Source organism: Amblyraja radiata, chromosome 30 (assembly GCF_010909765.2).
Source record: "Amblyraja radiata isolate CabotCenter1 chromosome 30, sAmbRad1.1.pri, whole genome shotgun sequence".
NCBI classification, from domain to species: domain Eukaryota; kingdom Metazoa; phylum Chordata; class Chondrichthyes; order Rajiformes; family Rajidae; genus Amblyraja; species Amblyraja radiata.
In genome coordinates, this window is record NC_045985.1 from 28,068,532 (window position 1) to 28,089,378 (window position 20,847).

General features: G+C 45.8%; 1 protein-coding gene across 2 annotated transcripts in view; it reads right to left on the reverse strand.

The window, feature by feature from the left end:
• LOC116990216 overlaps positions 1–20,847 on the reverse strand; it is a 69,928-nt gene that overhangs the window by 36,541 nt on the left and 12,540 nt on the right. For both annotated transcript variants that reach the window (XM_033047761.1, XM_033047760.1), the window contains exons 3-6: positions 14,638–14,898; positions 8,281–8,397; positions 1,145–1,198; positions 581–670 (exon numbers count right to left, since the gene is read on the reverse strand). In XM_033047761.1, the coding sequence (XP_032903652.1) occupies positions 581–670; positions 1,145–1,198; positions 8,281–8,397; positions 14,638–14,898 (522 nt within the window). The remainder of the gene's footprint in view (positions 1–580; positions 671–1,144; positions 1,199–8,280; positions 8,398–14,637; positions 14,899–20,847) is intronic.

Consider the following 20,847-nt stretch of genomic DNA (forward strand, 5'->3'; position numbering starts at 1 on the left):
CTTCAGAATTATTGAACCCTCACTGCTTTTCACCATTTAAAAACTACACTGTTCTGTCTTTAAGGACAAATTATACATATTTCCCTGCAGTGAAATTCATTTGCACTACCAATCAATCCCATAGCACTTCACTGGTTACACTGCAATCTGTCTTTGCATCCATGGTGAATTTCTAATGCCACTCTTCATCCCATCATTTGATTACACTCCCAACACATTTCCTTGCAAGAGACCATCAATCGCATCAGAGCATTCTGTAGATGAGCCTTCAAATAATATGCCTTAAATTCTAAGGACACGGGTATTTCTTAAAATGTCTTCTGCAGTCAAGAAATATAATTTGCTTTCCATAACTGATCAACATTGTGCTGAACTGTGCTGGGTGTGGTCAACAACTCTGAACTGAATCCTTGACATCTGCCATTAAAATCCAAACATCCAGCAGATTTCCCTGCCCCTGGATGCGGGGCCAAGGACTGTAGATGCTGGTGTAGCTTGGTGTACCTACCGGGATACTCATTCCAATCCAACCTACCACAGTGATTATTACCATCTGAGTAAGGATTATGTACGCGGATACCTTGAATTGTGATCCAGCAAAGGATGGCAACAAGAGACACAATGTTACAGATACGCAGGTCAGGTAACCAACGTCTGATCTTCTTCATATCTACGGAGAAACAATGAAGAACATTCACAATGTGAAATCCACGCACATGGTTCACAGGTATCAGAGAAACAGTTCCCAGTAACAAAGATATCACCCCAAGAACAAGGAGACCCAATCATGCCTGAAATAGAGTGGACACCGGATGGACGAGATTCTGGCAGCAAGGGCATAGACAAAAAAAACACACCATAGGGAAATCCTTCCATTTCATATTTATGCAATCACAACATCTAGCTATGGACATGGAAATGGCAGGTATGCTGCAGTTTCCCCATGTATGGTGCAGCAGAGGAGGCAAGACCACTGTGTTACCCTCGTGATCCTGCGAGCTGCAACTGACCTAGTTTGCCAGTGGTGACAATAATCTCCCACAGTTCAACACTGACCTTGTTGTTTGACCTCGATGCCTGTGTGATGCCAAGAATTTACTACTGCGATCATCGGTGTCTGACCAAAGATTATTAATGCACGTACCTTTAAATGTGATCTGAAATGTGTCCTGCAACCAACATTTACTCCTCTTCAGAGCTGTGGAGAAACAATGAAAGACATTCAAAACGCGAAATCCACACATGGTTGAACATAAGTAGCAGAAAAAGAGTTCCCGTTAAGAAGATGGACCCTGGGTCAGTCAGGCTGCTGTGTCACCAAATGCCCCAAATACTAGGGCATGCAATTTGCCCAGAAATGGAATGGACACTAGAGCACTGTTCAGAAGAGGTTCAGAACTCACAGACACTAGTAGCAAGGGCAGGGATATCCTCCCATTAGATATTTTGTGCTACTTCAACATCCACTGAGGAAAATAACTAAATAATTGATAACAAAATTAAAAGTTGTTGTTTTTCAGAGTCACCCAGAAGTCCTTGTCCACAAATCACTGAAAATTAACAAGCTGTTACAGAGCCTGTTGTTATTAAAGTGGTAAACAAAAGGTTGCAAGTGCAATGACAATGTCCAATTCACTCCTTGCCCCCGCTGAACCCAGGAAAATTGTGACCAAGACCATCTGCCTCTGGTGTTTCCCTCCTTCCCTTCACTACTGGACCAGTCTCCCCAATGTTGCTTGCTGCTCATCTGATCCTCAAAGCACTACCCCTGTTCATTGCCACAATAGACAAATAGGTGCCTTCGAGCCAGCACTGCCATTCAATGTGATCATGGCTGATCATCCCCAATCAGTACCCCGTTCCTGCCTTCTCCCCATATCCCCATGACTCCGCTATCTTTAAGAGCCTTATCTTTCCGTCTTGTGCCCAATGTCAACTAGTGCCTATATTTATACAATTATAAGTGTACACAGAGCCCAAGCCACATGGCATGCAAATAGGCCCTTCAGGCTAACTTACCTATGCTGCCAAAGATGCCCCATCTACATTAGTCCCATCTGCCCACATTTGGCCCATCTATCTATATTACTAAAACTCTTCAGTGTGAGAGAGAGAGTCTGGTTAATTCCTATTTTCTTCCAAACGCTGGGCACCAGTCTTCCCATTTTCACACATCCTACTCATGTTTTTCCCCTCCACGTCGTAATCAGGTTCACTACAGATTTCATGCTAAATTTCAAAACTTATTCATGATTTAAAGTTTCAAAAAAAGCCAAAACCGCTTTCTGAGAGCATCCACTGATGATGTCACAATGTCTCTTACTGTGCACCAATCACAATGGGATCTCAAGCTGCCCGCCAACTGCCACAATGACATCACAGTGGAACACCCCTCCCCTCTCCTCCTCTTCCCTCTCCTGTCCTCTCCTCTCCTGCCCTCTCCTCTTCCTCTCCTGTCCTCTCCTCTCCTGCCCTCTCCTCTTCCTCTCCTCTCCTGTCCTCTCCTCTCCTGCCCTCTCCTCTTCCTCTCCTCTCCTGTCCTCTCCTCTCCTGCCCTCTCCTCTTCCTCTCCTCTCCTGTCCTCTCCTCTCCTGCCCTCTTCCTCTCCTCTCCTGCCCTCTCCTCTTCCTCTCCTGTCCTGCCCTCTCCTCTTCCTCTCCTGTCCTCTCCTCTCCTGCCCTCTCCTCTTCCTCTCCTGTCCTCTCCTCTCCTGCCCTCTCCTCTTCCTCTCCTCTCCTGTCCTCTCCTCTCCTGCCCTCTCCTCTTCCTCTCCTCTCCTGTCCTCTCCTCTCCTGCCCTCTTCCTCTCCTCTCCTGTCCTCTCCTCTCCTGCCCTCTTCCTCTCCTCTCCTGTCCTCTCCTCTCCTGCCCTCTCCTCTTCCTCTCCTGTCCTCTCCTCTCCTCCCCTCTCCTCTTCCTCTCCTCTCCTGCCCTCTCCTCTTCCTCTCCTCTCCTGTCCTCCCTTCTCCTCCTCTTCCCTCTCTTCTCCAGTCCTGTCCTCTCCTCTCCTGCCCTCTCCTCTCCTGTCCTCCTCTCCCCTCCACTACACTCTTGTCTCCTCCCCTCCCCTCTCTCTCTTCCCTCTTTCTCTCTCCCTGTCCCTCCCTGTCCAACTCTCCTCTTCTTCCCTCTCTCTTCCCCCCCCCCCCCCTCTCTCCTCCCCACTCTCTCTCCCTCAGTAGCACAACAACTTCGCTCTCTCCCCCTCAGTATATATATATTTTTCTAATCAAAAGAGTGGTGGAATATTGCTTTGGCGAATGGGTTGCATTGGGGGACCAGTCCCCCTGTGTGACAGGGACCCAACTTGGTCTAGTTTCCCTCTAAATCTTTCCTGTCCATGTACCTATCCATGTATTTTAAATGTAATTTTAGTACCTGCCTCAACTAACCCCTGTGGCAACATATTCTATATGCCACCACGATCTGTGAGAAACAGTTGCCCTTCAGATTCCTATTAAATCTTTCGCTTCTCCCCTTAAACCTACAGTGCCCTCATAATGTTTGGGACAAAGACCCATCAGTTATTTATTTGCCTCTATACTCCACAATTGGAGATTTGTAATAGAAAAAAAATCACATGTGGTTCAAGGGCACATTGTCAGATTTTAATAAAGGCCATTTTTATACATTTTGATTTCACCTTGTAGAAGTTACAGCCGTGTTTATACAAAGTCCCCCCTATTTCAGGGCACCATAATGTTTGGGACACATGGCTTCACAGGTGTTTGTAATTGCTCAGGTGTGTTTAAATGTCTCCTTAATGCAGGTATAAGAGAGCTCTCAGCACCTAGTCTTTCCTTCAGTCTTTCCATCACCTTTGAAAACTTCTATTGCTGTTTACCAACATGATGATCAAAGTTGTGCCAATGAAAGTCAACAAAGCCATTATTAGACTGAGAAACAAGAATAAAATAGTAAGAGGCATCAGCCAAACCTTAGGATTACCAAAATCAACTGTTTGCAACATCATTAAGAAGAAAGAGAGCACTGGTGAGCTTACTAATTACAAAGCGACTGGCAGACCAAGGAAGACCTCCACAGCTGATGACAGAAGAATTCTCTCTATAATAAAGGAAAATCCCCAAACATCTGTCCGACAGATCAGAAACACCTTTCAGGTGTGGATTTGTCAATGACCACTTCACAGAAGACTTCATGAATCGAAATACAGAGGCTACACTGCAAGATGCAAACCACTGGTTTGCCACAAAAAATAGGACAGCCAGGTTACAGTTTACCAAGAAGTACTTAAAAGAGCAACCACAGTGCTGGAAAAAGGTTCTGTGGACAGATTAAACGAAGATTGATTTATATCAGAGTGATGGCAAGAGCAAAATATGGAGGAGAGAAGGAACTGCCCAAGATCCAAAGCATACCACCTCATCTGTGAAGCACGGTGGTGGGGGTGTTATGGCCTGGGCATTATGGATGCTGAAGCCTGCAATACGGGCCTGGCAGGGCATCATCAGAGCAGACATCCAGCAACACGACTACGTTCATTTACATGACATTGCTGTGTCCCAAACATTATGATGCTCTGAAATGGGGGGACTATGTATAAACACTGCTGCAATTTCTACATGGTGAAGCCAAAATGTGTAGAAATGGTGTTTAGTAAAATTTGACAATGTGCACTTTAACAAAATGTAATTTCTATTACAAATCTCAAATTGTGAAGTAGGTAAATAAATAAATGATGGTTCTCGTCATCATCATCGGCAGTAACTCGAAACGAGTATGATTGTCCTCTCCTCTCCATAGGGTTGTCTGCAGATGTCTGTGGAGGCCGATCTGCGATCCACACACCTTGGTACAACATGGGCACAGCGGACTCACTGTGATGGAAGGCAAAATAAAGTTTGAGTCCTTCCTTTTGTTCCTCCTCGGTCGGGGGTCTCGAGCCCTCCGTTGACGGAACGGTCTCGACTCCCGTAGCCGGCGGCGTTTGGCCCCCCACATCGAGGCAATTAGCACCCACATCAGCTCCTCCGCGCCGGGCGATCGAATCTCGCGTCGGGGCTGGACGAACCTTCTGCGGCGTTCGAGCTCCTGCCTAGCCTCTCCCGAGACTGTGAGCCTTGATGGTAAGTCCGCAAGCCGTGATGCGAGCGATCCAAGGCAAGGTGGTAGGTCCGCGCCCCGTGATGGGGCTCACGACAGTCCGAGGCGGCTTCCAGCTCCAGCGATGGTAGGCCGCAGAGCCCGGAGAATGTGATCCGAAAATCAATCACATCTCCGGGAAGGTAAGAACTTGAAAAAAAGTTTCCCCCTATCCCCCCCCTCCCCCCACATAAAACAAACCGAAGTACATTCAAACAAACTCTTAACAGACGCTAAAAATAACAAAAGATGAAAAAACGAACGAACTGCCGGCAGGGCTGGCCATCTTCCCAGCGCCCCTGGTGGTATTAGTTGGTGTTGCATTATTGTGGTGGTGATGCTGGTCATGTTGGCTTCCTCCAAAAAGCTGATGTTGGTGTGTTTGTCCTCCCAGCTGATCCTCAGAATCTTTCGTAAGGATCTTTGATGGTATTGTTCTAGGGCTCTCAGGTGCCGGTTGTAGGTGGTCCATGACTCTGCTCCATACAGCAGGGTGGAGAGGACAACAGCTCTGTAGACCAGCAGTTTTGTTTGAGTCTTTAGGTTTCAGTCTTCAAAGACACTTTTCCCGAGTCTGGCGTAGGCTCCGCTGGCACAACTCAGGCGATCGTTGACCTCAGAGTCAACGTCAGCTTTTGAGGATAGAATGCTGCCAAGGTAGGGGAAGTGGTCAACGTTTTCAAGCATGGTGTCATCCATTTTTATAGTGGGCTGGGCAGATGGCTGGTTGGGTGGAGGTCGATGTAGGACCTGGGGCTAGGCCCATGGCTCTGTATGCCTTGGCAGAGGCATTCAGGATGCCCTGGAGGTCTTCTGCACTTTGTGCCGCAATGGCGCAGTCATCCACATACTGAAGCTCCATGATGGCGGTGTTACTCACTTTGCTCTTGGCCTTCAACCTATTAAGGTTGAAGAGCCCACCGTCAGTTCTCTAGAGGATTGGGATCCCTTGTGGCAGCTCATCATCAATGAGGTGAAGTATGACAGCAATGAAGATGACAAACAGGGTGGGTGCGATGATGCATCCCTGTTTGACCCCTTGTTTCCCCAGTGAAGGGCTCGGACTCAGAGCCGCAGTTGCTGAACACTGTGACCGACATGCCAACAGAGGCAAATAAATAAATGATGGGTCTGTGTCCCAAACATTATGGAGGGCACTGTATGACATCTACGCTCGAAGTAGGTGGTGGTGGGGCCTTGGCAGCTGCACGATCCTCGGCAGCAGCGGGAGCCTTGCAATAAACCCATGATCAGATTGCGATGAGCGCAAGATGGGAGGGGGGTTCAACGGGGATTTGGCGAGAGGAGACCATTGTGAGGGACGGTGGGAGTAAAAAGGGGGACCCATTGTGAGGGAGGGGGGCAGTCTAGTTTTACAATCCTCTGCCCAGGGGATAAGCCTACGTTAGTTCATTCCGGATAATGCGCTGTGCAAACGGCAGCCAGCCAACAGTCACTTGTCTTTTTCTTTTTTTCACTTTTAATTTAATTTTAATTTCAAGTTTTCGTGTTCCTCAAGTGTTATAACTGTTGGCAGACCAATTTCCCTTGGGGAATGATTAAAGTTCTATTGTATCCCATTCTTGATTCCTCTATTCAGGGTAAAATACTTAGTGAATTTATTCTCCTCGCGACCTATACATCTCCACAAGATCACCCCTCATCCTCCTGTGCACAACTGTAACATAACCTCCCAACTTCTGTGTGTAGGGGGCAACTGCAGATGCTGATTTAAATCGAAGACAGACAAAAAATGCTGGAGTAATTTAGTGCATCAACCAGCATCTCTGTCGGAAAAAAAAAGTGACGCTTCAGGTCAAGACCCTTTTTCAGAGAAAGTGGAACGACAGATAGAGACAGTACTAAGGAAAACAGAATGGAAGATATGCAAAAAGCACCAATAATCAATGAAAGGTGGAGCCCACAATAGGCAGTGGGACAGGTGATAACAAATTATACAAACAGTGGAAGTCAACAAGATGACAAAGCAACTAGTACTATGACCAGGGTGGGGGAGGGATGGAGAGAGGAGATGCAAGAGTTACTTGAAGTTAGAGAAATCAAACATCATACTGCTGGGTTGTAAGCTGCCTAAGCAAAGTATGAGGTGCTGTTCCTCCAATTTATGTTTGGCCTCACTCTGGCCATGGAGACCCAGGGCAAACAGGTCAGTATGGGAATGGGATGGGGAGTTGAGCTACTTGACAACCGGGAGATCACGTAGGCTGAGGTGGACCGAGCAAAGGTGTTGAGTGATATGATCGCCGAGTGTGCGCTTGGTCTCGCCGATATACAAGAGTCCCCACCTGGAGCAACGGATATTGGAGATGAGGTTGGAGGAGGTGCAAGAGAACCGCTGCCTCACATGAAAGGACTGTCAGTGTCCCCTGGCAGAGTTAAGGGAGGGGGTATAAGAACAGGTGTTGCACCTCCTGTGGTTGCAAGGGAAGGTACCTGGGGAGGGGATGGTTTGGGTGGGAAGGAATGACAACTAGGGGTTTGCTGAGGGAACGGTCTCTGGAAAGCAGAATGGGGTGGGGATGCAACGAAGTAGCTAGTGATGGTATCATGTTGAAGATGACGAAAATGTCAAGATTATGTGCAGTGTGCAACGGCTAAGGTCTTTAAAATGATGAGAGGGATAGACAGAGTTGTCGTGGATAAGCTTTTCCCACTGAGAGCAGGGAAGAAGTTTAGGGGTAACATGAGGGGGAACTTCTTTACTCAGAGAGTGGTGGCTGCGTGGAATGAGCTTCCAGTGAAGGTGGTGGAGGCAGGTTCGTTTTTATCATTTAAAAATAAATTGGATAGTTATATGGACGGGAAAGGAATGGAGGGTTATGGTCTGAGCGCAGGTATATGGGACTAGGGGAGAATACGAGTTCGGCACGGACTAGAAGGGTCGAGATGGCCTGTTTCCGTGCTGTAATTGTTATATGGTTATATGACTTGGACATTAACCCTGAAAGGGTGGAGGGGGAGCATGAGCATAGCTGCACGGCACTGAGGAGACATGTGTGAGGGCGTCATCTCCAATGGAAGAGGGGAACCCCCTTTCCCTTAAGAATGAGGACATCTCGAATCCCAACTTCCATACTCAGTAACTGGACTGATGAAGGCCAATGTGACGAAAGCCTTCTTGATCACCCCATCTATGACACCATAAAATAACAGATACCTTTGTCCAATTTCGTCTTCCAGCAATGAAGATACAGACAGGTAATTAGAGATGCTGAATACATCACCACGTCTATGATCGACAGAATAATAATTGTGAGTTCCAGAGGGGGAAATCCTGCAATAAAAGTAAATTGGAATAATGCATCAGCGTATCAGAAAAATTATTGCGAAAAATGCCAATTCGCATAGATTAGTTTAGTTTAGAGATGCAGCGCGGAAGCAGGCTCTTCGGCCCACCGGGTCCACGCCGACCAGCAATCCCTGGACATTAACACTATCCTACACACACTAGGGACAATTTTTACATTTACCAAGCCAATTAACCTACAAACCTGTACATCTTTGGAGTGTGAGAGGAAACCGAAGATCTCTGAGAAAATCCACGCAGATCACGGTGAGAACGTACAAACTACGTACAGACAGCACCTGTAGTCGGGATCGAACCCGGGACTCCGGTGCTGCATTCGCTGTAAGGCAGCAACTCTACCGCTGCGCCACCGGGACCACCAGAAAGCAAACTGCCTCCCTATCTCTAGCAGAGAAGTGAATATACCAACTTGCAACTTCAGACCTGTACCAACTGACTCCAAGTTCTCTCCAAGATGGGTCAACAAGACTAAATTACTCCAGGTTGATTCAAGGCATCAAATACAAAGTTGCAAATTATATAAAACTTGGGAGAAATGCTAAATAGAAAGCAGGATAATAAAAGCTGTTAATATATAGACAGGCTGCTGAAATGGAAGATCATTATAATATTGGGGGATGTGGAGTTTTACATTGCAGTAGGAATAAGATGCAATGTAAACTAGAGTGAATTGGGAAGAACAGCCAGATCTGGGTGTACAAGGGCAAAGCTCATTCAAAGTGGCAGAGCACATTGAAACCACACTGGCTCCTGGGTATATAAATGGAGGCACAGAACACCAGATGAAGAAAGCCTATTTAATGTAGATAAATGTGAGGTTATCCACTTTGGTGGCAAAAATGGCAAGGCAGATTATTATCTGAATGGTGTCAAGTTGGGTAAAGGGGACGTACAGCGAGATCTGGGTGTCCTTGTTCATCAGTCACTGAAAGTAAGCATGCAGGTACAGCAGGCAGTGAAGAAACCAAATGGCATGTTAGCCTTCATAACAAGAGTTGAATATAGGAGCAAAGAGGTCCTCTGCAGTTGAACAGGGCCTTAGTGAAACCACACCTGGAGTATTGTGTGCAGTTTTGGTCCCCTAATTTGAGGAAGGACATTCTTGCTATTGAGGGAGTGCAGCATGGGTCTACATGGTTAATTCCCGGGACTGTCATATGCTGAGAGAATGGAGCAGCTGGGCTTGTATACTCTGGAGTTTGGAAGGATAAGTATCTGGAAGAAATATTTAAACATATAAGATTATTAAGGGTTTGGGCACGCTAGAGGCAGGAAACATGTTCCCGATGTTGGGGGAGTCCAGAACCAGGAACCATTGTTTAAGAATAAGGGGCAAGCCATTTAGAACAGAGATGAGGAAACACTTTTTCACACAGAGAGTTGTGATTCTGTGTAATTCTCTGCCTCAGAGGGCGGTGAAGGCCGGTTCTCTGGATACTTTCAAGAGAGAGCTAGATAGGGCTCTTAAAAATAGCTGAGTCAGGGTATATGGGGAGAAGGCAGGAACGGGGTATGAATTGGGGATGATCAGCCATGATCACATTGAATGGAGGTGCTGGCTCAAAGGGCTGAATGGCCAACTCCTGCACCTATTGTCTATTGTCATGATGAACCTTTAAAGGACATATACAAAGGCTTTGGAGGAGGGAATCAGGGAGGGATTTACCACAATGATTACTCGAATGAGAAGTCTTGGTTATGTGGGCAGATTGAAGAGGCCAAATTGTTGTTATCCTTCGAAAAAAGATTCAATGATGATATTTAAACCACAACTGTCACAGACTGAGTAGATGGAGAGGGTAAGGAGAACAAAGAATGGGGACGATTGCCAAAATAATCAAAACTGGTTGGGGTTAGGTCAGCTTTACCAGGGGTCATCGTGGAGATTTATTTAATTGTAATATTTGGAGAGTATTGAGAGTAGGGAAGATTCAAACAAGAGGACATGACTTGAGAATTAAGGGACAAACATTTAGGGGCAACTTGAGGGGGAACTTCTTTACTCAGAGAGTGGTAGCTGTGTGGAATGAGCTTCCAGTGGAAGTGGCAGAGGCAGGTTCGTTTTTCTCATTTAAAAATAAATTGGATAGGTATATGGACAGGAGACCCCTGCGGTCATCTCCCTCCTAAACAGGTATACCATTTTGGATACTGTTGAGGGAGAAGGCTCATCAGGGGAAGGCAGCAGCAGCCAAGTTCATGGCACCATGGGTGGCTCTGTTGCACATGAGGGGGGGGGAAAGAGTGGAAGGGCAATAGTAATAGGGGATTCAATTGTAAGGGGAATAGATAGGCGTTTCTGCGGCCGCAAACGAGACTCCAGGATGGTATGTTGCCTCCCTGGTGCAAGGGTCAGGGATGTCACTGAACGGCTGCAGAACATTCTGGAGGGGGAGGGTGAACAGCCAGTTGTCGTGGTGCATATTGGCACCAACGATATAGGTAAAAAAAGGGATGAGGTCCTACAAGATGAATTTAGGGAGCTAGGAGATAAACTTAAAAGTAGGACCTCAAAGGTAATAATCTCTGGATTACTACCAGTACCACGGGCCAGTCAGAGTAGAAATAGGAGGATATTGCAGATGAATACGTGGCTTGAAAAATGGTGCATGGGGGATGGATTCAAATTTTTAGGGCATTGGAACCAGTTCTGGGGGAGGTGGGACCAGTACAAACAGGTTTTGCACCTGGGCTGGAATGGAACCAATGTCCTTGGGGGAGTGTTTGCTAGTGCTGTCGGGGAGGATATAAACTAATGTGGCAAGGGGATGGGTACAAGAGCAGAGAGGCAGGGGGGTGTAAAATGAGGGTAGAAGAAATAGGTAGCAAAGTGAAAAGTAAATGTGGCAGGCAGACAAAACCAGGGCTAAAATCAAAAAGGGCCACTTTTCAACATAATTGTATAAGGGGTAAGAGCGTTGTAAAAACAAGCCTGAAGGCTTTGTGTCTCAATGCAAGGAGCATTCGTAATAACGTGGATGAGTTGAACATGCAGATAGCCATTAATGATTATGATATAGTTGTGATCACGGAGACATGGCTCCAGGGTGACCAAGGCTGGGAGCTGAACATCCAGGGATATTCAATATTCAGGAGGGATAGAGAGAAAGGAAAAGGAGGTGGGGTAGCGTTGCTGGTTAGAGAGGAGATTAACGCAATGGAAAGGAAGGACATCAGTTTGGAGGATGTGGAATCGGTATGGGTAAAGCTGCGAAACACTAAGGGGCAGAAAACGCTGGTGGGTGTTGTTTACAGGCCACCTAACAGTAGTAGTGAAGTTGGAGATGGTATCAAACAGGAAATTAGAAATGCGTGCGACAAAGGCAAAACAGTTATAATGGGTGACTTCAATCTACATATAGATTGGGTGAATCAAATTGGCAGGGGTGCTGAGGAAGAGGATTTCTTGCAATGTATGTGGGATAGTTTTCTAAATCAACATGTAGAGGAACCAACGAGAGAGCAGGCTATTTTAGACTGGGTATTGAGTAATGAGGAAGGGTTAGTTAGCAGTCTTGTTGTACGTACCCCCTTGGGCAAGAGTGACCATAATATGGTTGAGTTCTTCATTAGGATGGAGAGTGACATTGTTAATTCAGAAACAATGGCTCTGAACTTAAAGAAAGGTAACTTTGAGGGTATGAGACGTGAATTGGCCAAGATTGACTGGCAATTAATTCTAAAAGGGTTGACGGTGAATATGCAATGGAAGACATTTAAAGACTGCATGGATGAACTACAAAAATTGTTCATCCCAGTTTGGCAAAAGAATAAATCAGGGAAGGTAGTGCATCCGTGGATAACAAGGGAAATCAGGGATAGTATCAAAGCGAAGGATGATGCGTACAAATTAGCCAGAAAAGCAGCATACCAGAGGACTGGGAGAAATTCAGAGACCAGCAGAGGAGGACAAAGGGCTTAATTAGGAAATGAAAAATAGATTATGAAAGAAAACTGGCAGGGAACATAAAAACTGACTGCAAAAGTTTTTATAGATATGTGGAAAGAAAGAGATTAGTTAAAACAAATGTAGGTCCCTTGCAGTCAGAAACAGGTGAGTTGATCATGGGGAACAAGGATATGGCGGACCAATTGAATAACTACTTTGGTTCCGTCTTCACTAAGGAAGACATAAATAATTTGCCGGAAATAGCAGGGGTCAAAGGAGTTGGAGGAATTGAGTGAAATCCAGGTTAGTCGGGAAGTGGTGTTGGGTAAATTGAATGGATTATAGGCCGATAAATACCCAGGGCCAAACAGGCTGCATCCCAGAGTACTTAAGGAAGTAGCTCCAGAAATAGTGGATGCATTAGTAATAATCTTTCAAAACTCTTTAGATTCTGGAGTAGTTCCTGAGGATTGGCAGGTAGCAAACGTAACCCCACTTTTTAAGAAGGGAGGGAGAGAGAAAACGGGGAATTACAGACCAGTTAATCTAACATCGGTAGTGGGGAAACTGCTAGAGTCAGTTATTAAAGATGGGATAGCAGCACATTTGGAAAGTGGTGACATCATTGGACAAAGTCAGCATGGATTTACGAAAGGTAAATCATGTCTGACGAATCTTATAGAATTTTTCGAGGATGTAACTAGTAGAGTGGATAAGGGAGAACCAGTGGATGTGGTGTATCTGGACTTCCAGAAGGCTTTCGACAAGGTCCCACATAAGAGATTAGTATACAAACTTAAAGCACACGGTATTGGGGGTTCAGTATTGATGTGGATAGAGAACTGGTTGGCAAACAGGAAGCAAAGAGTAGGAGTAAACGGGTCCTTTTCACAATGGCGGGCAGTGACTAGTGGGGTACCGCAAGGCTCAGTGCTGGGACCCCAGCTATTTACAATATGTATTAATGATCTGGATGAGGGAATTGAAGGCAATATCTCCAAGTTTGCGGATGACACTAAGCTGGGAGGCAGTGTTAGCTGTGAGGAGGATGCTAGGAGACTGCAAGGTGACTTGGATAGGCTGGGTGAGTGGGCAAATGTTTGGCAGATGCAGTATAATGTGGATAAATGTGAGGTTATCCATTTTGGTGGCAAAAACAGGAAAGCAGATTATTATCTAAATGGTGGCCGATTAGGAAAAGGGGAGATGCAGCGAGACCTGGGTGTCATGGTACACCAGTCATTGAAAGTAGGCATGCAGGTGCAGCAGGCAGTGAAGAAAGCGAATGGTATGTTAGCTTTCATAGCAAAAGGATTTGAGTATAGGAGCAGGGAGGTTCTACTGCAGTTGGACAGGGTCTTGGTGAGACCACACCTGGAGTATTGCGTACAGTTTTGGTCTCCAAATCTGAGGAAGGACATTATTGCCATAGAGGGAGTGCAGAGAAGGTTCACCAGACTGATTCCTGGGATGTCAGGACTGTCTTATGAAGAAAGACTGGATAGACTTGGTTTATACTCTCTAGAATTTAGGAGATTGAGAGGGGATCTTATAGAAACTTACAAAATTCTTAAGGGGTTGGACAGGCTAGATGCAGGAAGATTGTTCCCGATGTTGGGGAAGTCCAGGACAAGGGGTCACAGCTTAAGGATAAGGGGGAAATCCTTTAAAAGCGAGATGAGAAAAACTTTTTTCACACAGAGAGTGGTGAATCTCTGGAACTCTCTGCCACAGAGGGTAGTTGAGGCCAGTTCATTGGCTATATTTAAGAGGGAGTTAGATGTGGCCCTTGTGGCTAAGGGGATCAGAGGGTATGGAGAGAAGGCAGGTACGGGATACTGAGTTGGATGATCAGCCATGATCATATTGAATGGCGGTGCAGGCTCGATGGGCCAAATGGCCTACTCCTGCACCTAATTTCTATGTTTCTATTTCTATGTTTCTAAAAGAATGGAGGGTTATGGTCTGAGTGCAGGTAGATGAGACTCGGTGAGAGTAAGTGTTCGGCACGGACTAGAAGCCAAGATGGCCTGTTTCCGTGCTGTAAGTGTTATATGTTATATGGAGAGCTGGATAAGTATCTGGAAGAAATATTGTCGGGCAGTGGGGAAAGGCCAGAGGAGAGGGACAGGCTGGATTTCACAGGCTAGGCCAGCATAGACTAGGTTGACTGAATGTGTCGCATTATTTCTCTGAAGTCTAATTTTCCTCAAGCTTTTCTCATCAGCAGTGTTGACAAATTGCTTTCTAAAGCTCACCAATAGCAGATGATGACAACATTATTAACCTCTTGAATGTCATCCATAAACCAAGCTCACCGTAAATATTCTGTGTGTGATTTTTCTGGATGAAGTTGGCAGGATTGGTTGCGACACAGGTGTATGTTCCACAGTCACGCCTCGAAGCTCCTGGAATCACAAGACTCCTGTTCTGATCTATTAGCTGGTGATGCCGGGAGATTTCCCCTCCATCTTTCCACCACTGATACTCGTCAACATTTCCACTAACATTACAGGTGAGCTGGATGGTGGAACCCAGGGAGGTGGAGTTGGTCGATATCAAAGCTTCTTTCAGCTCATCTAAAGGAGGAAATGTGATTAATGAACTGTATTCACTTGCAATGAACAAAACACAAAATTCTGGAGTAACATAGCAGGATTATTTCCAGTCTCAAACTCTCCTTGGAAAATCAAGCTCACTCCCTCCTCTTCCCCCAACCTTTCATCAGGCTCTGCTGCACCATGATGACCCGTGGACTTTGAGAATGACTTCCTCAGCAAGATCTTTCTCTGAGATTCGTGGAGAGATACAGCTCTGAGACAGGCCCATCATTCATGAGTTTGACATCACTGATGCAGCACCTTTTATTGGTGGAGATTAATGTTTTGGGAGTGATATGAGTAATTATACATTGATTCAGTACAAAATTAATCTTTCAGAGGTAGTTTTGTAAACGACTCCTAGATCTGTTCTGGAGCACTCTCCAGGCTCTACTATTTACTGTGCAAGTCCTGGTCTGGAGTCTAAAGACCAATACCTCACACTTGTTCGAGTTACATTTTATTTGCCATTCCTTAGCCCACCATCGCAAATGATTTGGATCTTGTTGCAAAATTAGGCATCCTTCCTTACTGTCTAGTATAACCCCAATTTGGAAGTAATCTGAAAAATGTTCTAACAATTTACTACATTGTTTTCCAAATTGCTAATGTATATAACTAGAGGCAGGATTTTCCCATGAATGCCATATGTGCCCCTTCATGCTTTTTTGATGATTTCAGTAAGATAATGCCCTTTTCACGATTGTGTGCCTAAATCAGCCTCTTTTTGCCGTGTTAACAAGAGGATTTCCGCCATCGGGGCGAAACCGGGGCCGCAACCGTCGGTCCTTCATTTGTTCGTGCCGCTGCCCACTGCTTCAGTCTTCTCCAAGATCAGGGGTCTCCAAACTGGCCTGCGGGCCACATCTGGCCCGCCACATCCGGCCCACCACTCGATTTTATCCGGCACGCAGGAACGGAACGGTGCAGGACGGAGCACGTGTCAATTACGCATTGAGTCGATTTGAGTTGGGGAGCACGGCTGCTCCTTGTGTTGTCACCGGGTAGGTCCTCGAATAATCAGAGCCGAGACATCACAGGGCCGCCGTGAAGAAGAGTGCTATGGGTGGCGGGGAGGGGCGGGGTTGGTCGTTGTTCGGTGGCAGCGGTCAGAATCGGGCGGGCAGCAGTGTTCTGCGGGGGCGGCACCAGTGACCTCATCTGAGGTAGAAAGACGTTTTTCGTAACTGTCTGACAGACGGCATAGTTTAACACCGGATCATTTGGAAAAAAAAAAGAGTAATTATGTGGAACTAGGCAACTTTGGTCATTTAATGTAGTATACCTTTATATTATCATTTTAACCATATTTTGGTGGTGGAAAAACATGCTTTTTGATGCTTTATTTTGTCAATAAATGGCTTTTTCGTTCCTTTGTTGTAATTTTAGTAAGCCTATTTCAGAGCTTTTTAGCGCCTAAACATCCTGGCTCTATATATAATGGACATAATCAACAGCAATGGACGCGGCATCAACCACTGCGGCACACCTCTGATCACAGGACTCCAATCAGAAAAACAAGTTTCATAACTTCAAATTTTCTCCAAACTAATTTTGAATCCAATTGGCTAGCTCACCTTGGCTTCCATGCAATCTCACCATCAAGACATGCCTAGCACACGAGATCTGGTCAAATGCCTTGCTTAAATCCATGTGGACAACATCCACTGCCATGTGTTCCTCATCAATCCTGTGAGGCATGATTTTCCACACAAAGCCATGCTGACTATCCCTAACATGTCCGTGCCTGTCCTTTCACCTTGTTTCTCTCAATATAATGCATTGCATTCTGCGATTGCAATGTAGTCTCTACACTGGAGAAACCAAATGGAGTTTGAGTGATCACTTTCTGGTACTCCTGCGCCTAGTCTGCAGGAGTGACCCGAAGCTTGACCTCTCCATCTGTGACCTTCCCCACTGTTACAATAAGGCCCAACACAAGTTCATGGAACATTACATCATCTGCCATCTGGTCAGGTTGCAACTTTCTGGACTCAATATTGACTTCTCCAACGTTAAATATGCTTTGTCTTCAAATGCAAGAACCAGTTCCCCTGCGGGGTGGAAGATTGCAACCTTCACGTGGTCCGCCCTGTTTCGACTAATGCAATCAACTCGACGTGCACAAACGGAAGATTAAATAGAACAAGTTGTCCAACAACTTTAGGCTGTGCATGCCACACGAAAGAAGAATAAGTTCCCCTGCCATCCATTTTTATTCTGTGAACAGTCCAGTTAATCCAACAGGAAACGGTACCAAACTCCTAGATCCCTCTCCTTTACAACACTCCCCAGGACCATTGTGAAAGTCCTGCCCTGGTTTGACTTCCCAATATATAACACATCACACTTATTAATCTTCATTAGCTATTGTTCAGCCCACTAGCCCAGCTGATTAAGATCCTGCTCCAATTTTGATAACCACTTTCATTATCTCAAATACCACCTACTTTAGTGTCATCTAGGAGCAGGATGGTTCTACTGCAGTTGTACATGGTCTTGGTGAGACCACACCTGGAGTATTGCGTACAGTTTTGGTCTCCTAATCTGAGGAAGGACATTCTTGCCATTCACCCCTGAGAAGGTTCACCAGACTGATGTGTTCAAGAAGGAACTGCAGATGCTGGAAGATCGAAGGTACTCAGTCTGAAGAAGGGTTTCGGCCCGAAACGTCGCCTACTTCCTTCGCTCCATAGATGCTGCTGCACCCGCTGAGTTTCACCAGACTGATTCCTGGGATGTCAGGACTTTCATATGAAGAAAGACTGGATAGACTCGGTTTGTACTCGCTGGAATTTAGAAGATTGAGGGGGGATCTTGTAGAAACTTACAAAATTCTTAAGGGGTTGGACAGGCTAGATGCAGGAAGATTGTTCCCGGTATTGGGAAAGTCCAGAACACGGGGTCACAGTTTAAGGATAAGGGGGAAGTCTTTTAGGACCGAGATGAGAAAAACATTTTTCACAGAGTGGTGAATCTGTGGAATTCTCTGCCACAGAAGGTAGTTGAGGCCAGTTCATTGGGTTTATTTAAGAGGGAGTTAGATGTGGCCCTTGTGGCTAAAGGGATCAGGGGGTATGGAGAGAAGGCAGGTACACGATACTGAGTTGGATGATCAGCCATGATCATATTGAATGGTGCAGGCTCCTACTCCTGCACCTATTTTCTATGTTTCTATCCTTCTAAACTCCAGAGTGTACAAGCCCAGCTGCTCCATTCTCTCAGCATATGACAGTCCCGCCATCCCAGGAATTAACCTTGTAAACCTACGCTGCACTCCCTCAATAGCAAGAATGTCCTTCCTCAAATTCTCATTCTCTGCTTCCTTCTATGAATCAAATTCTGTATCCAGGGGTTATCCAACTTTGACAACAGTCTTGTAGATGCCTGCAGTTCCGTAGCATATTTATTCTTTTAATTTCCCTTGACTATTTGGGACCTTTAGTACACACCCAAAGAGGTGATCATCCCCGTTTTTTCTTTGACTCCACCTCTACAGCTTCGCTGGATGACCCACCAGGAATGTCATCTTAGACGATTGCTGTGGCATTTTGCTTCATCAATGAAGTAACTCCCCCTCCTGGATCTCACCTGCCTCACCTGTACCCTGGAATATTAAGTTGCCAGTCCTATTCCTTCCTTACCCAGGTTTCCTTAACAGTAATTCCCAGTCACATGTATTATCCATGCAGAGTTCATCCTCCTACCCCCATCAGTTAATTCTACAGTCCTTCGTCACTGCCCACTGTGCTCCTGTCTATCCTGCTGAGGGATTGCTTTCATCAATAACAGTCTGGTACAGCAGTTTAGACACTCACTCCCGTAATAAATTACAGCGCATAGTCAACAAAGCATCCATAATCATCAGCACTCCCCTTCCATTAATAGAATCACTCAATCACAAACGGTCCGTGTCAAGGGTGAAGAAAATCATTTCTGATCCCTCCCACCCAGCTCACCACATCTTCCACCTGCTGCCATCAGGAAGGCGCTACAGCTCACTGCCCACCAAAACTTCTCTATTTAAAAACAGTTTTAACCACACGCAATCCGAATTCTGAACACACTATGACAACAGCACATATCCTCCCCATGCATGTACTGTATATTGTATGTTGTTGTGTTTTATGTTATGTTTGACGGGAATCAGCCTACCTTGTAACATCCTGTACTGAACCTGAATTCCACCAGCTTGACTGTGTGGTCATTAAATAATCTAATCTAATCTAATCAACTTCCAGCCTTTCACCTGCCTCACTCCTGCTTTGGATCCCAGCTCCTGCCCTCTAGATTCAATGATCTTGATTAGCACTAGCAAACCTGCCTACCAGGCCATTGGGTCCCTCCAATTCAGGTGCAATCCGTCATAGAGTGATACAGTGTGGAAACAGGCCGTTCGGCCCAACTTGCCCACACCGGCCAACAGTGTCCCAGCTACACTCGTCCCACCTGCCTGCGCTTGGTCCATATCCCTCCAAACCTGTCCTATCCATGTACCTGTCTAACTGTTTCTTAAACAATGGGACAATCCCAGCCTCAACTACCTCTTCTGGAAGCTTGTTCCTTATACCCACCACCTTCTTTGTGAACAAGTTACCCCTCTGATTCCTATTAAATCTTTTCCCCATCACCTTGAACCTATGTCCTCTGGATCTAGATTCCACTACTCTGGGCAAATGACTCTGTACATCCACCCAATCTATTCCTCTCATGATTCTGTATACCTCCACGAGATAGATAGATAGATAAATACTTTATTAATCCCCTCAGGGAAATTCAGATGTCAATTAGCCAACACAGTCAGAACATAAAGCAGACAATACATAACATACGGACAATACATAAAAGCAATAAATACTTAAAAAGAACCCAATAAATAACTAACTATTAAAAGTGCAAAGCATCCCCATACAGCTTAACGGTCAGTATTATAAAATCTAATGGCCGCAGGGGTGAAGAATCTCCTGAACTGCTCTGTTCGACCGCGCAGGGAGAGGAGCCGGTTGTTGTTCTGTCTGCTCCTCTGACCCTCCAGAGTTTCATGGAGGGGATGCCTGGAGTTGTTGAGGATGACCTGCACCTTGCGCCTCATACACCTCTCAAGCACATCCACCACAGAGTCCACTCTCCCCCCCAGCACTGAGCTAGCTCTTTTCTCCAGTTTGTCCAGCTTCTTGCTGTTTTTATCAGTTATGTTGTTACCCGAGCAGACAACAGCGTAGAAGGTGAGACTTGCAACAACAGTAAAACAAGTACAGCATTTCATTCCACACATTGAAGGATCTGAGCCTTCTGAGGAAAAAGAGACTGCTCTGTCCTTTTTTGTAGAGGGCATCGGTGTTGACAGACCAGTCCAGTTTGTTATCAAGGTGCACTCCCAGATATTTATACATCTGTGCCACCTCAATGTCCACCCCTGCACCAGTGTTAACCGGCTGAAGGGAGAGCTTGGACCTGCCAAAGTTAACAACCATCTCTTCAGTCTTGGTTGTACTCAGGATGAGACAGTTCTCTATACTCCAGCCACAGAAAGCACTGGTCAAGTCCCTGTATTCCTCCTCATGTCCGTTCCTTACACATGCCACAATCGCTGTGTTGTCAGAATATTTCTGTACGTGGCATGTGTCAGACTTATATTTAAAGTCTGCAGTATACAGGGTGAAGAGGAACGGGGCCAGAACCATTCCCTGTGGGGCTCCAACATTGCACACCACTGTCCCGGAAACACAGTACCCCAGCTTAACAAACTGTGGCCGACCCGTCAGGTAGTTGTGTATCCAGGAGATAAAGGTGATCCACCCCCACCTTCTCAAGCTTGTCTTTCAAAATCAGCGGTTGGATGGTGTTGAACGCACTTGAAAAGACGAAAAACATAATCTTCACGTAGCCACCTGGTTCGTCCAAAAAGAGGTAGATCCGGTGCAGCAT